General features: G+C 35.2%; 1 protein-coding gene across 3 annotated transcripts in view; it reads right to left on the bottom strand.

Annotated features, from left to right (window-relative positions):
- The window catches only part of LOC149072936 (nuclear pore complex protein Nup133-like), a 335,975-nt gene that overhangs the window by 219,753 nt on the left and 100,958 nt on the right, over positions 1–15,264 (bottom strand). For all 3 annotated transcript variants that reach the window (XM_089246206.1, XM_089246208.1, XM_089246207.1), the window contains exons 11-13: positions 14,091–14,161; positions 6,908–6,984; positions 4,674–4,776 (exon numbers count right to left, since the gene is read on the bottom strand). In XM_089246206.1, coding sequence (XP_089102332.1) covers positions 4,674–4,776; positions 6,908–6,984; positions 14,091–14,161 — 251 coding nt within the window. The remainder of the gene's footprint in view (positions 1–4,673; positions 4,777–6,907; positions 6,985–14,090; positions 14,162–15,264) is intronic.

Here is a 15,264-nt window from a genome sequence, read left to right as displayed (position 1 = left end):
ACAAAACGTCAGGATTTGATACAATGACGATCGACTAAAGTAATTTCTGCAGCTTCCAGTGGCGACTTTTTTTTTTTAAAACGGAAACTGATTCACATTTGCGCTATAAAGCTGAAAGACCATTGCAAACCATCTTCAGTTGCATGATCATATATGCACGGATATTATCAGGGTTTCGTGATGGAAAGACTGATGGACTGATAGATTAAATAAGGCGATAGTTTAAGTACAGTGGAATAAGACACATGCTCTTCTCGAAAAGAAATGTTCACGGCAAGCAGGAACAAAAATGTTTTGGCGTCCTTTCCGAAATTCTGGGCATACTGAAGCAAAATTCGCTATTTGATGCAGAAGAATACGAAAATACACTATTGGAGCAGGATTGTGCAAGATGTTAATTTTGACACAGTACGACGCAATTGGTGCAGAGTTCCCACCCTTGTAATGATCTGAATTTATTTCAACTTCCTTCAAATTGTAAAAATGAACTTTTGTGCGACAATGTAGCAGCCACTGATTTTCTCCCATTGAAAATAACAGAACCAAGCACGTATAAAATATAGTTTTTTGAAGAAATCTTGTGCATGAGCAGAAATTTGATTTATATCACATTAATAGTAAAAATAATCTAGCCGATATTTTTACGAAACCTTTGTGTAAATATGGATTGAAAAATTTGTTGAAAAAACTTAAACGTAAATTCCGATATTTAATTTAATAACTGCATAAGATAGCAGAATGAGAAACCAGCATAAAACTCAGCTAAAGTCCTCTGAGGCTGCAGTTATCGTGGAGAAAAGAAGATATGAGAATTGCGACTAGGAAGGTGTGGAGGATGAGACGTCTGCGCATGGTAAAAGAGGATAGAGAAAATGGGCAGAAGGGTTCTGAAATGTAAGGGAGTGGTGATAATTCCTCCGTAGAAGAGGAAGAAAAAAAAAGGGAGAAACAGACCAATCAGCAGATAGCAAAAATCAGCAGATCGAAGTGTCAAAACAAACCAGATTGTTCAAATCGTGCACCTTGTTCAATGGCCTCTTTCTCTGCTTTGTCTCGCTGCTCGAGTATGTGAGGTGTAGAACAAAACAATATACAATTCTTTTCGTCTCTAGTCTCTCTTAGGCACTCCTGTACCTCTTGGTCATCTCATTATGTGTTTGGCCTAAGGTAATCACACAGCATTCAGCACAAAAGTGACTGTCTCCGGAGGTGACCATCAAATAGAAGTTGTAAGATAAGGGGGAAAACATTTCAAGGGGGCATGTCAAAATAATGGTTTTCAATGTCGCTACAAATCTTATGATCAATTTATTTCCAATGCCAAAAAGCAGATATAACTCTTTAGTGGAACCTCGCTACAATGGTACTCCATGTAACAGTAAATCCCTCTACAAGGGTGATTTTTCTAATACTGTTAGGAACACAGATAATGGTGAATAAGTCTGATGTTGGTCTTCTCTTGAACTCTCTCGTTCTGTCACATGTGCATACTGTACGATTTCGTCATTTGCTATAGCTAGTCAGTAAAGATTGACACGATTAAAAAAAAAACAAACCTGAGAGACAGGGTTAAACCTTGGTTTTAACCAAGTGTTTTTTTTCAAAAAATCAGATAAAAGTGGCCTAAATATCATTTTTTTCCCTGAAAAATATCATATTTGTTCATTATTAGCCAAAATGTTTCATTTTTACCTTATTTTATATCTTTAAAGTACATTCTGACAGTATATCTTTAAATGACATAAGATTTTATAAGTGGTTTTTTTCAAAAAGTCTCATAAAAGTGGCCAGAATATATATATATTTTTCATATGAAGTATCTTAGTCATTTAAAGTTATATATAAAAGACAAAATTTCTCATTCTTACAACATTTTCTAACCTTTGGCTACATTCTGATGCTCTATCTTTAGCAAATTCATGAATAAGGATTGCATCACACATCTAAATGTAGTGGTGTATTATCTCACAGGGTTTCTTTTTCCCTTCACAAAGAAGCAGCTACAGTAGTGACACCATCATGCTAGGGGCAGGTGGTCCTATAATCCAATAAAGACACCAGCTGTCCTTAAAGGACAAAGACTAGTGTACTAGTTGTTACATTACCTCACATACATTTTCATTCCCATAAGAAGTAGCACGTCTCCTACTGCCGCTGTGGTGGTCGAGTGGTTATAGTGCGGACTCGTGATGCGAGGATCCGGGTTCGAACCCCACAGTGGTGGTCGGCTGAAGTTGGTTTTCTGTGGTTCCCAACTTCAAGGCGCAAATGCGAGCTGATCTCCCCGTTAAAAAGTCTCGCCACAGAGAGCAACAGTCCTACAACGATAAATCATTCAATCATAACACTTCACTCATAGTTAGAAAAACTGGGGGCAGATGACAGCACTACACATAACAAGCATTACACAGAAACGAAAAACTTTACGTCAGGTTGCACTACACGTACACGCACATTCCCGCATGTACCGATTCGTTGGGGGGTTCCGCGGGGGGGATGGTGCATTTGGGGTGTAGCAGTAGTAGGTAGGGCCTCCAAAAAATGGCTCGGGGATCCATGATGTTCTTAAGTCAGCCACCTCGTTGGGCAATTTGCCTGTTGTGGCGTTGTATTTGTATATCTCCCAGTCTTAATATATTCAATAGTTTTTTTTATACTTTCACACACACACTGTTAAGCCCAGTTAATCAAGGTTCTACTGTATAGTAGTAACAGATTTATAAAAAATAATCAGCTATATACAGGGTGATTATAATTAAAGTTTTGATTCCAAAACTATACAATAAGTACTGATTGGAATGACCTAAAAATTTACATGGATACTCCTGAAGCAATGGACGTTTCTTTCGCAAAAGAAAAAAAGTGCAAAATGTGCAAGTAGATGATGCTGTACTTGGCCAGCAGTATAATCTATTTTGTGCAACCACATCATTTTGGCACTTCCACAGCATCAGTGTGTGGATAGAACTTCTATCAAGATGCACATTCCAATACCAGCAAAGCAGCTGCTGAAGACCCATTTTGACAGAATGCACCTTAACCCTTGCAACTTCTGGCTGTGGGGGTACCTCAAAATGTCATAAACAGTGGTCAGATTGCAAACTTTGGTGAATTGTAATCTCCAGCACATTCCCTATATGTTAGAAGTTCCTCATTCCTCAGGAATATGAACGGGGGAAAGAGAGCGCGTTTGGTTTAATAAAGCTGAATTGCAAGCACATCCACATTATGACCATGGCATACTCCGATTCTGCTGTTGAACAAGAATATTTGTGCTTTCAGCCTCATAGCCAGAACACGCGGTGGACAACAAATTTAACATTTTTTGAGTAAGTTGTAGTTATTTGTTCAATTACTTCATTTTTTTTTTTGATGTTTCCGTGAATTATGGACTCGTGCAATGCTATAATTAAGTTATAATTTTCCCATGACTGGCTATCGTTTCTATTCTGCAAGCAAATTTCCCACATGTTGGATGATGTCATTAATTTTACATTTTTAAGTATTTTTCCCCCTTTATCAAATAAAATTGAATTTTTTCAGGAATATTCATGTCAATTTTCAAGTCATTCTGACAATCGCTCTTTTTTTACAGTGTTTTGAAATCAGAACCTTAGTTATAATCAAGGAAACAGTTATTTTCCGGATATTATGCTGAGGTGAGCTCGGAAAGAAAAGTCATCGCATCTCCGCCGGGACTCGAACCCAGGCCCTCTTGCATACCGGGCAAGCATGCTACCATCTACACCACTGGAGACACATGAATCTGCCTTCCTAATTTCACGCACTGTGTCGTGAGGCGCTGAAGTAGAGGCATTAGTAGCCTCTCTTAACTTCAGGAAATGGCCCCCGGGTGGGACGGTTTAGAGAGATTTAGATGGCTTTTTTCAGAAAGCCCTTTTTCAGAAAGAGATTTAGATGGCTTTTTTATCAGAAAAAAAAAAAGAAGAAAAAAGCCATCTAAATCTCTTAGTTATAATCACCCTGTATATCGTAAATCATCGTTAATTAATCTGCATTATTTATGCTTCATTAAATGCATTATATTCACCTAATTTTTATTACTTTTTGCAAAATAGCTTCGTAATTAAGTATACTGAAAGTAACTGGAGAAAAACCTTTATATATTATATGATTAATAATAACATTAAAAGAATTTTCAAACACACAGTAATCCATTAAGTTAAGCAAAAATTATTAAATGGCAAAAGTTGGTTTTTGTTAAAATGTAATGAATATTTATTGATTAATTAGCATGGGAATAGTGTTAATTGCATTAATAAACATTTTATTTTAGTTAATTATTACAAGTTTAAATGATTTTTCAGAAATTTCATTGTTTTTAATGTTAATACTATTTAAAACAAAAAAAACCTGTTTTTTTGGTTTTTTTCAAAAAACCGGTTTTTTTACCAACCCTGCTGAGAGAAGAAAAAATATTGAATCCCACTTCTCTAAAGCCCAGATTTTAAATAAAAAAGAAGATCTCTGGAGAATCAAAAAAAAATTCATGAGATTCACTCAAATTGACTTTTTCGGGACTTCCGTGATCTTTTTCTCATTCCATGACATTTCCGTGATGGTAGACAACCTGATTACTCCCATAACCTCAGTATCTCTGCCCATGGTACATTAAAAAGCTGGCTAATATATTTCTGAAATCAAAAACTCACTTGAGATGCAAAATATTTGATGATGGCTGAACATGTATATATATTGGCCACCTTTTGCAGGCATCATCAATCTGAACTTGAATATCCATTCCTCATTAAATTCCTAAAACAGATTGAAACCATTAAAAAAAATTTTTGATGCAGCTTATAACATAGTAGCAACTTTCCATATAAATATTTTAGATGTGATTTGAGCTTCCTATATCTCCCTCATTTTTGATATCAGTAAATTGTTTTAATGGCCATAGACCAGAATTATTGTTAGTTTGGAAGATACTTCCCTAATTTGAGAAAACGTTTGGATTGTGTATGGTAAAGCAGTAGAAAATGCCACTTTTCTGATCATTTTTCATGTGTGCCACTCTGTGAATTTTAACATGCAGACCACCCATTTTACAGAACGTATAACCATTTCTTTTCCAGTTTTAATATAATTTGACTGTACACTTGTTCTTGTGAAAGCGCTCAAGTTTTCTTTGAATGAGAATATTTTTTGTTTGAATTGAAATTTGATTATCGTTCTGGAAATCATGTGCATTTATCAATAAAAGTTAATCATCTAGCAATGGCACAGGATGCCGGAGCTCAGGACACTCGGACCCTAATAAAATTTTTCAGAAAGCTGAATCACCCCAATAATTGATGAATATATACAATGCAAAACATGTGTGCCTAACATGTGAACGACCTTGAATACTGTATACAGAGAGTGAAACCTGTTAATAACAATACTGTAGGGACTTAGAAAAAATATTGTTATAGACAGGTTATCCTTGTACACGGGTTTAACTATATGGACGTTCCACAACCCTACCTTCCTGTTTCTATGTTTTCTTTACATCTGTGCCTCTGATCATGGCCAACTACACCATTAGTGGCTACAAGCGGTACAGAGAGCTATAAAAGTGCAAGTTTTTTCAGTATATCCCTCTTTATTAAAAAACTTGATTCTGGAGATGCATAACCATCTGATAATTTGAGAATTGACAAAGTGACAATTTGATAACTTGTCACAGCTCATTGAATCTTTTTCAAGATGCATTGAAGAAACTAATTAATAACTATATTAATAACTTGATGCCAATTCCAGCACAGTTTGAGTGAATCATTAAGAGATATGTCTGTCCAAAATTTTACACAAACTCACGCATATAGGTATACACAGAATTTTCTGGGGGGGGGGGGGTCAATTTTTTTCCCTTCCAAAGGGAAGCGGTTTAAGCTTTTTCCTGCAAAATTACACCATAATCTTGGCTTGAGGGGGTTAGAACTTCAAACCCTCCCCCTTTTAATGCATTTAATTATTCCAAAAAATATATGGAAAGAAACATATATTCACAGTAAAACATAGAAATATAATATGAACCTGAAAAAATATCATGAAAGGTTTGCATGAGCATTGGCTTACGCAAACCTTTCATGATACTTTTTTCAGGTTCATATTATATTTCTATGTTTTACTGTGAATATATGTTTCTTTCCATATATTTTTGGGAATAATTAAATTCCCTGACCCTTACGAACCCAGATAGCACAGAATAACGATTTTGAAGTACAGTAGATCCTCGATTATGTGGGAGCAGATTTAACAGGTATGGAAATTTTAATTTCATGTTAGGGTCTTCCGTATCTGTGGTTTTTTTTCAGTAACTTAAGATTTTGTGAAAGTGGTAATGAAAAACATTTTCATTTTTTAGAACACAGGATTTCTTTTCTTTTACAGAACTCCAGTTCTCAGAGATCTCATGTCAACCAATTGTTCAGCTAGAAGAGAAATTTTTAGGTGTGTTTGCATGTGTCAGTGGCCCATTGCTCAATTTATAAACTTCTTTCACCTTTAGTTCTGCCTCGGATTAATTTTTAAATACAACTAATCTTGATGTGATCCCTAAAAACGAATGTTTTGGAATGTTCTGCAATGAGCCCTTGGCCGACTGAAAATGTTCTGCAATATCAGTATTGTGTGCAACAGAAGAATAATTTCACTTTCTTTTTTAATAATTTTTCTCAATATTGTCCTGCAGAAGCACAGATTGTTCTACAATGTATGTCACAATTTTAGGTATATTCTGCTTTTGAAGATACAAGGAAATAAAATTTCCTATTAAAACAGAAATGTCAGAAACAGGTAAACTTTGTGCTTTTATTTGTGAAATCACTGCTATGAGCTACAAATAATGCAAATTTCATCAAATAATGCAAATTTAGCTGATGCACTAATATATATTACAAACCTCATATTCTTCTGAATTGTTGATCATTGAAAATGATGATACACCCAATACTTGATCAGCTGAAACTTCCAGTATTACTAAAAGAAATTTCTAAGTTATTACACAAGTTAACGTTTTGTTGCACTTATAAAAAGAAATTTAACAAAAGCATGCTCAACAAGATGATTAAAAATAAAAGTTAAAAGTGAGCAAAAGTTAATAATTCAATGCTGTTTTCTAATTCACAGTCAATATTATGGTTTCACATAATGAATTACTAATATTTCAGTGGTGATATGAATCTGTAAAGAAACTGGTGTTCTGGCCTTCAACTTATCCATCTTGAGAGAGTATTTGGGAGAGATTGGATGTCTTTATTTTTCCCAATTCCAAACATGGTAACATTGGCACAAAGCTTCACAGTAGCAATGGGTATTGAGCCTTACCAGGTGCCCCCCCCCAAAAAAAAACATAATAGCAGCCAAATACAGAAAATTATTGAAAAAATTACTTAAAAAAATGCACAAATGCATTTGTATAATTATGATACTTTGATAAGATGACCATAATCTTTTTTATGGGCAGTGTATTGCATATTATTTTTTTTGGTGATATATGCTTTTATATTTGGTATTTTGGTTATATTAGATATTCATGTTTTTATAGGCATAATTTTTTCAGCCATCTCGTTGGGCAATTTGTATTTAAATAGAAATACAAAGGCCACAACAGACTCCAGTGGCACTGGAACCAAGGTTATACATGAGCCCCTTTCCTTCCAAGTAAATTTAAAAGGTTGCCAAGGTCCTCAGTAATTTATGAATATTCAATGTAATCCCACCATGTATACAGGTCAGATATATGAACATCTGGCAACCCTACACTCTTAATTTTTTTCCCTTCATATCAGAGCTCTTACAACACTTACGATGAAACATTCTTTCCAAAACAAGCTCAGTGGGTAAGTCGCTGCATATTGAAATTTTGTCCTTTGAATGTGAGAGAGAAACTACTAAAAAGTATTTTTGGTCCATATTACAACAACCATGACTGCCTCCACAAAAAAGTGGTTCTTAAATTTTTTCCAATCCGCACCTCCAGTGCAATACAACTCGTCTTCCAACACCCCCTTGGATGATAAGTTTTTTGTGTTAGAAAACTTTGTTTTTTTGTGTTACATTAGTTATACATTAATTAATTACTGTAAACTCTAGTGCTTATTATTTAATTTGGCTTCATTTTTTAAAAATTAATTGAAAAACTAAACTGAAAAAAAAAGTTACTATATTATATTTTAACATTTCTCGAAATTTGGAAAAAAAGATTCAAGGAAAATCATTATGATTACTAGTATATTATTAAATGTTCTTACCCTTATTGATTCTAGATGGAATGACATATAAATTTTTGTTTAGCCACTTGATTAAATATTTTCACGTTTTTCTTGAGTTCTGCTCACAACAGTAACACATGCCAATAACACAAGGAACAAACATATTTTAGGTATCAACGTATAGGGTATATTAGGTATTTTTTCTCAATCAAAATGGAAAATGGTGTGATAGCTGATAGAAAAAAAATTTTGCACCGTAAATTTCGCGTAACACATTTCTACAAGCGAAAGATGAGGTGCCAAAATATTGGTAAGATTGGTTTTTGTTCAAGAGTGAAAAAATTATATTTTTATCATTTAACTTTTCCTGAATAATCAGTCAACATGCTATAATTTTTTTGTCGCCTTTCAACCCCAAAATGCTTTTCCACACTCTCAGTTAAGAACCACTGCCACAAAGAATATAAAGTTCATATTACAAATTACTGCACATAGATGACATAGGTCGGCGCAGGTAAGATGAAAAAATTAAGGGTAATGTCTCGCTTATGATTGCTGAAACCATTGTAAACCATTGCCATTCTGTATTGCTTTCTCATTATTTTCCTTCAATGGAGTAATAGCCTGTGCTCTAGCAAAGCAGATAAACAAAGATTTAGCTGAAAATTTGCCTTTACTCATTCAAATTTTATGTTAATCGGCCCCGAAACCAGTCATTGTGGGTACTGTGGATCCAGAACTGCTACCAGACATGAGAGTGCAAAAATAACCACTATCACTTTCGGAGAATACAGACTTCATATATTAATTAGACTTCTCAGATTTTTCCTACAACATTACATTTGATTGTAATTGCTCTATCCTCATGCTCTGTAATTGGACTATATTGTAGAAAAATGGAAGAATGATTTTAGGAGAGCGCGAAGAGACCTTTTTGAAAATGAAACAGCATTCTATTAGCTTTTTTGTATTATTTCAATGTGCTATAGTCAAGACATGTGGTAAACAAATTAAAGTTTTAAGAGCAAGTAACCCTTGCTATTTAGAGGTGTATATTTATTCTACATTTTTTTCTTGTTTTTATTACTGAAGAGGGAATTGGTAAAATTTTCAATAGACATCAATTCATTTGAATAATTTATTCTGGGTTTCATCTACACCAGTGTTTCCCAAAGTGGGCGATGGGACTATTCAAGGGGGCGACACCAGCTACAGACGCGATTGGGGGGCTACGAATTGGCATAAGGGGGCGATGGCAGGATGAGAGGAAAAAATAAGTTTTCAAAAACTGGGACCATATTCCGAAAAAAGCCTTTGTGAATATCCGTGCCTATGGGCGAAAAACCAAAAACTAAGAATTGCACACAGTATAGTTGTACTTGTTTCATCTGTTCAGAAGGAAGCAGAGCTAAAGTGCCCCCCCCTTTAATATGTGCTGTACATTCCAGTTGTATTGTAACTGTAATTGTATTGTAATTGATCGATATCTGTCGCAGATTTCAACACCATCTGGGAATGACTGGTTTTGTTAATGACTGTTCATTATTGGAGCTATCAAACTCCCCCAAAAAAGTGCATCTGGTATCAGTGTTCTGGTTTCAGGTCCCCAAGACGATTCTCATTTTTTTTTTCGCATTCTAAATTCAATACAGACTGTGGCCCGCCAAAGAGCCTAGCCTCGGGACCCTGCGGCAGGATGCGGGTGGGGCATGATTTTAGCATCACTGGTCATTCACCTACGGCTATGGTATTTTTGTGTATGCTGGCTTTTTTTTATAAAAGAACCGCTTAGGAACAGACACAAACATCAATGGTCAACACCTCGTACGACACCACTAGGAATCCCAACGCTCACTTCGAGGAACTGTCGTAATAGAAAATTTTTTGTAACGTATTCGTTCAAGTTCGTGAATTACTTAAACTCAAAGATAGCATGTGTGGAAGTAGCAAAATATGAATTACAGACGAGCAGTCTTGAATTTTCGTGCAAAAAAGTCACATATCTAAAGTGTTTGTTACACAACAGATGAACCTCCATTTCATGGGTCAAACATGCATATCAGCTTCAGCCACCTCTTTGGGCGATTTGCCTCTTGGGGCCTTTGTGTTTGTATTTGTAATTTCGATGGTGTCCGAAAAGAAATGAATGTAATGCGGAAGATGTTTGTTGAATCCACACTGTAAGTACAATAATGTATTTTTTTCCATCAAAATTTTGATGCTACTAAATCCTCTTATATTGACCGCTTTTCATGACTTGAGTAAGGCACTTGGGCAATACTATGTATCAGAGGCACCGACATGAAAAAAATATTGGGGGGGGGGGGAAGGCATAAAGTTGCTTTTCGTCACGTATACACGAGACTCAAGCGTGTACGTAGCACAGAGAGAACGTGCATTGCATTTTATTTTTAGAAATTAATTGCGGGGGTGGGGGGGGGGTGGGGGGGGGGGTTAGCACCGCCTTAAAAATTTTATTGGGGGAGTGAGGCTCAAAGGGCCTCAACTTTTAGGTTTCGGTGCCTATGATATCTATTAATGCTTATCAAGAGCACTATCCGTAACCGCACTGATTATGACAATAAGGATAAAAGAGAAATTTTGGTACTATCTCCGAAAACAATCATCGTTTCTCCTTCGAATATTGCAAAGAATATACGGATGGGGCGATACACGCTCCTTCAGCATCGGATGATAGAAATTTCTTCTCACGATGGTGTCGATTTAGTAGAAAATTTATTAAAATTTATTTTTTTGAATTGAAATTTTTTTTACGGTAACTTATGTAGTGTTTTTCCTTGAAAGAAAACGGTGCATTTTCGTACGACCTTTCAAGAGTGATTCTACTCAATTCGAAATCGATTCATTCTTAAGCATCGTAGTATATTAATAGTATGATGAAATTACCTTTTTAGCAATGTAGAACGCAAAAGACCACGATATTCGTTAAAAATACACGGAAATAAACGCCAATGAATTTCTGGGTATTTTTAGTGAACATCGTTGGTTTTTTGCGCTCTATATTAATAGTATTATTTAAGGATATAATTATATTATCAATCATATCTCTCTGAAAGTATTTTTTATTGTATTTTTACGTTTAATTAGCGTGGTTTCATCTGAATTTTTTTTCCTTTTAATATGTTTGAGCTGAAAGGGTTGAAATTCATTGCAATCTAACGAGATTTCAGATATATTCATAAAGCAATAGTAACTATTTAGAATGATTGTCATTCAGAATTATATGTAGAAGAAACCAAAGAGGGAGCGAGTGTCAATTGTAGACCCCCGATATTATTTGTAGTCCCTTATTTTAACAATTAAATTTTGAAACGGGCGCGGTAGCCCGGTCGATAAGATACTCGCCTAAAGTACCAAAGGGTAGTTAGAGGTGTTGCGAGTTCGATACCCGGTTTGTCCTTGTCAGAAAGACTTCCCTGACACAGGGGGACAACAAAAAACGGCGACTTGACCGCAGCAAAAAATTGCTACTGCAGGGAGTCCCCCATCGAGGGGTTAGCGCACCAACCTCTCGATGAGTATAAAAAATAAGCCTGCCATTCGGAATCGGCGATAAATTGTAGGTCTCGGTCTAATTAGCCCTCGTGTGTAGAAAATGACCGTGGTGTGAGAAAAATGATCAAATTTTAAAACTTTGAAGGGGAAAAGTCAAAGCAGTAGATTGCCAGGTAAATTTGGTTGCTGACCCATGCTTCAGAGAGTGTGAACACGATTGCGTATTTAGTGCGTTAAAACAACACTAATTCTAATTGGATAGCCATGTGCACATATTTCGAAGACAGTCACTATAAAATCAAAACCGCCGAGTAGTTTGCATCAATTCCATATTAAATAAATATATATATATATAATTTCTAATTAAGCCGTGTTGCAAGTGGCTTTGTTCAAACTTGAATAATAAGGATTGGCTGAATTTGATCATCAATGAAGTTTTATGCATTCACCGGAACTTATCAAAACCTTATTTTGTGTTCCATGTCAAAGTAGAACACTCACCTCCAACATGCGTTGGTGCGAATAATTTTGTATAAAATAAAATTTCTGGATACGCGAGTATATATTCATAGGAGTACGTAACACATGTTAAATGTAGTTTAAATTGTTTCAGGAATGTGTAAGGTGCAGTTGACAATGGGGAGAGGGAGATTAAAATATATATTTTTTTTTATGTAACCTCTCTGATCATCACGTATTCCCAAGAGATCCTTACTCGCCTAAAGTACCAAAGGGTAGTTAGAGGTGTTGCGAGTTCGATACCCGGTTTGTCCTTGTCAGAAAGACTTCCCTGACACAGGGGGACAACAAAAAACGGCGACTTGACCGCAGCAAAAAATTGCTACCGCAGGGAGTCCCCCATCGAGGGGTTAGCGCACCAACCTCTCGATTTTTTTTATGTAACCTCTCTGATCATCACATATTCCCAAGAGATCCTTACAATCTGCAATGAAATAAATAATCTGTACTGAATGAAAAAAATAACAATTTTCGATACTTTTCTTTTCAATCTCCAACAATATCAATTATCACATTTACAAGAAAAATTGACAGAAATAGCATTAAAAGACGGTGTGACGTTAAAATTTGAAGATGGCTATCAATTTTTCTTTCTGTAAAAGCAAATACCGTGCCTGGAATTTATGGGGATATACAGAGGAATCTCCCATAATGGACACTCCCTGTTTTTAACGGACACCTCCAGTTATCAAACACTTTTTGAATTACGTCAACGGGACTCCGGACTCCCGTTGAGAATGATTATTTTACTATCCATTAACGGACACTCCTCATTAGCGGCGAAAATTTTCGGTCCCGTGAGTCAGTGCCATCTTCACGCATGGGCTCCTGAAGAAAAGAGGGGGCTCAGAAAAACGAGTAGTTGAATTTTTTGAGAAGTTCCCAGGTAGGGCATCAGAAAAATCACTTGACGGGAAGTCCATGATGCTCTTAAGACGGCCCTACCGTGAGTGTCCGTTATTCAGAGGTTCTAATGTAGCTGAACATTTTTCATGTGCGAGACGTTTCAATGCAGTCACAAATCTTTCTACAAAAATTAAAATCACCTACAGATATTCAATTGTGAGGATTTGAGAACACTGCTTAGTAAAACCAAGCGACAATCATCACACTTAGAAAACATCTATTAATAATAAAATTATTTTTATTAAAACTAAGTAACAATTGTAGTTTTATGTCTGTATTTTTGAATAATTTTAACATTAATGGATATGTTTTGTGTGATGCAAATATTACTTTGACCACAATAAATGCAACTAAATGCATATGTTTTGTGTTATATGCATATGTTTATAATTTTATAATTCACAAATTTTAATTTTTTTTGTTTTGCAATGAAGTTTACTGTAATTTTCTTAATTGTAATTATTTTAGAATTTTTAACCCTTTTTATACTAGAAATGTTTCAGGAAAACATTTATGCAAAAAAATCGAAAATTCGCCACTGCATCTTTCAACTTTTTAATATGTGGGTTTTTAACATCTCTTCCAGGGGGGGCGATGAGAAATTTTGTTTTTGAAAAGGGGGCGATGGGCTGAATAAGTTTGGGAAACACTGATCTACACTGTAGTAAAATAAATAAAACTTAAAAGTAAAATGACTATAAAAAAAATCAGTGGTAAAAAAATGCATTTTAATAAAAACCTCTTAAAAAAATTAAGACATTTTCATCAAATTGTGAATGAAGACAAAAATACACTTAATCCACTGCACTACCTCATACATAAACTTTTTGATGAATCAGTATGTAGAAATTAGATTGGAGATAAGAGAAATCTGAAAAAGAACTGATAATCTGGTCAATTTCAATAAAATTTTGCTGAAAAAATACTTACTAAGCGCATAACGGACATACTTCGACCATATTAAATTTGTTGCAGCTGTCAATATCGCTACTTTCGTTTTCCTTGAAAATGAAGAAAAAATTTAAAATAATATTTCAATTATCATTAGAATGACTAGACCATGATCATTCAGAAAAAATTTGGAAGGGGAAATCAGTTCTTTCTGATTCGTAAGTTATAATTTGACTTTTAGTACTCCATGCATTATTTTCAAGCGTTCAATCAGCAGTACACCACTGGATGCACAGATGTAGAGCAAAGTGTCAAGGGGGCAACTTATTGTATATTAATGGTCACTGCTGTCCCATAAAATATGGACAGATCCATTTCCCTATATAGGGTGTTTCATTAAGTACAGTTTTTAATTGTGCATGTTTTTTTTTTTTTTTTTTTTTTTTAAGATTGGCAGCACTGTTCCTATCATTTTCATTATCACTCCAATAAGAAGACAATTTGACCTTTTTTATCATGGGGTAGTTCAGTATCGAGCAATGCATTCTTATTGTGAGAAATTATTACAAAAACAGGGAAATGCAGAGACTGGCCATAAACTTAGCTCTCTGGATGTAGCAATGCTACAGCAACAACAGTTTCGAGGTTGCTACAGAAATTTGAAGAATCTGGGTCAGTTGCAACCAGAACATTGCCCAGTAAAAATCGTTGTTTGATGGATGACACAGCAGGATGAGAAATAAATATACATACGAAGAAATTGGTGAGAAAAGTGCTTTCAGAATCCAGAACTATCCATAGAGATCCTATCCCGGGGGGTTCAGAGACATATATTTATAAAATTTATTTACAATACAAGTTTAAGCAGAAATCAATTCAATAAGTAGAAAGGGTCTTTCTCCTTGCTACTGAAGGAGGGGGAAACATGGTAAAAAAAAAGATGTCATGGGCAAGAAAGTTTAAGAAACACTGCTCTAGAGTAGTAATTTTCTAGAAGAACTTATCCAAAGGCCTCATAATCCTACACTGAAGGAATAAATAAACACCAAAACTCTGCCACCAGACTTATCCTGTTACAGAGATCTCTTCCAGCCCAACATAGCGGCAGAGTCTGTAACACTTTATTATTGAACAAGAAAGAAAAACAATTACAAATATAAAAAATTATGACAATACAGATTCCCCCAAGCAATTGGGTAGGCTCTGTTGCAAT

The sequence above is a fragment of the Pholcus phalangioides genome, unplaced genomic scaffold (assembly GCF_987345545.1).
Source record: "Pholcus phalangioides strain wild (caught in Gottingen) unplaced genomic scaffold, Ppha-v1.0 ptg000017l_1, whole genome shotgun sequence".
NCBI lineage: Eukaryota > Metazoa > Arthropoda > Arachnida > Araneae > Pholcidae > Pholcus > Pholcus phalangioides.
Note: the sequence above shows the minus strand (reverse complement) of the source record. Positions and strands in the feature narration are given on the sequence as shown.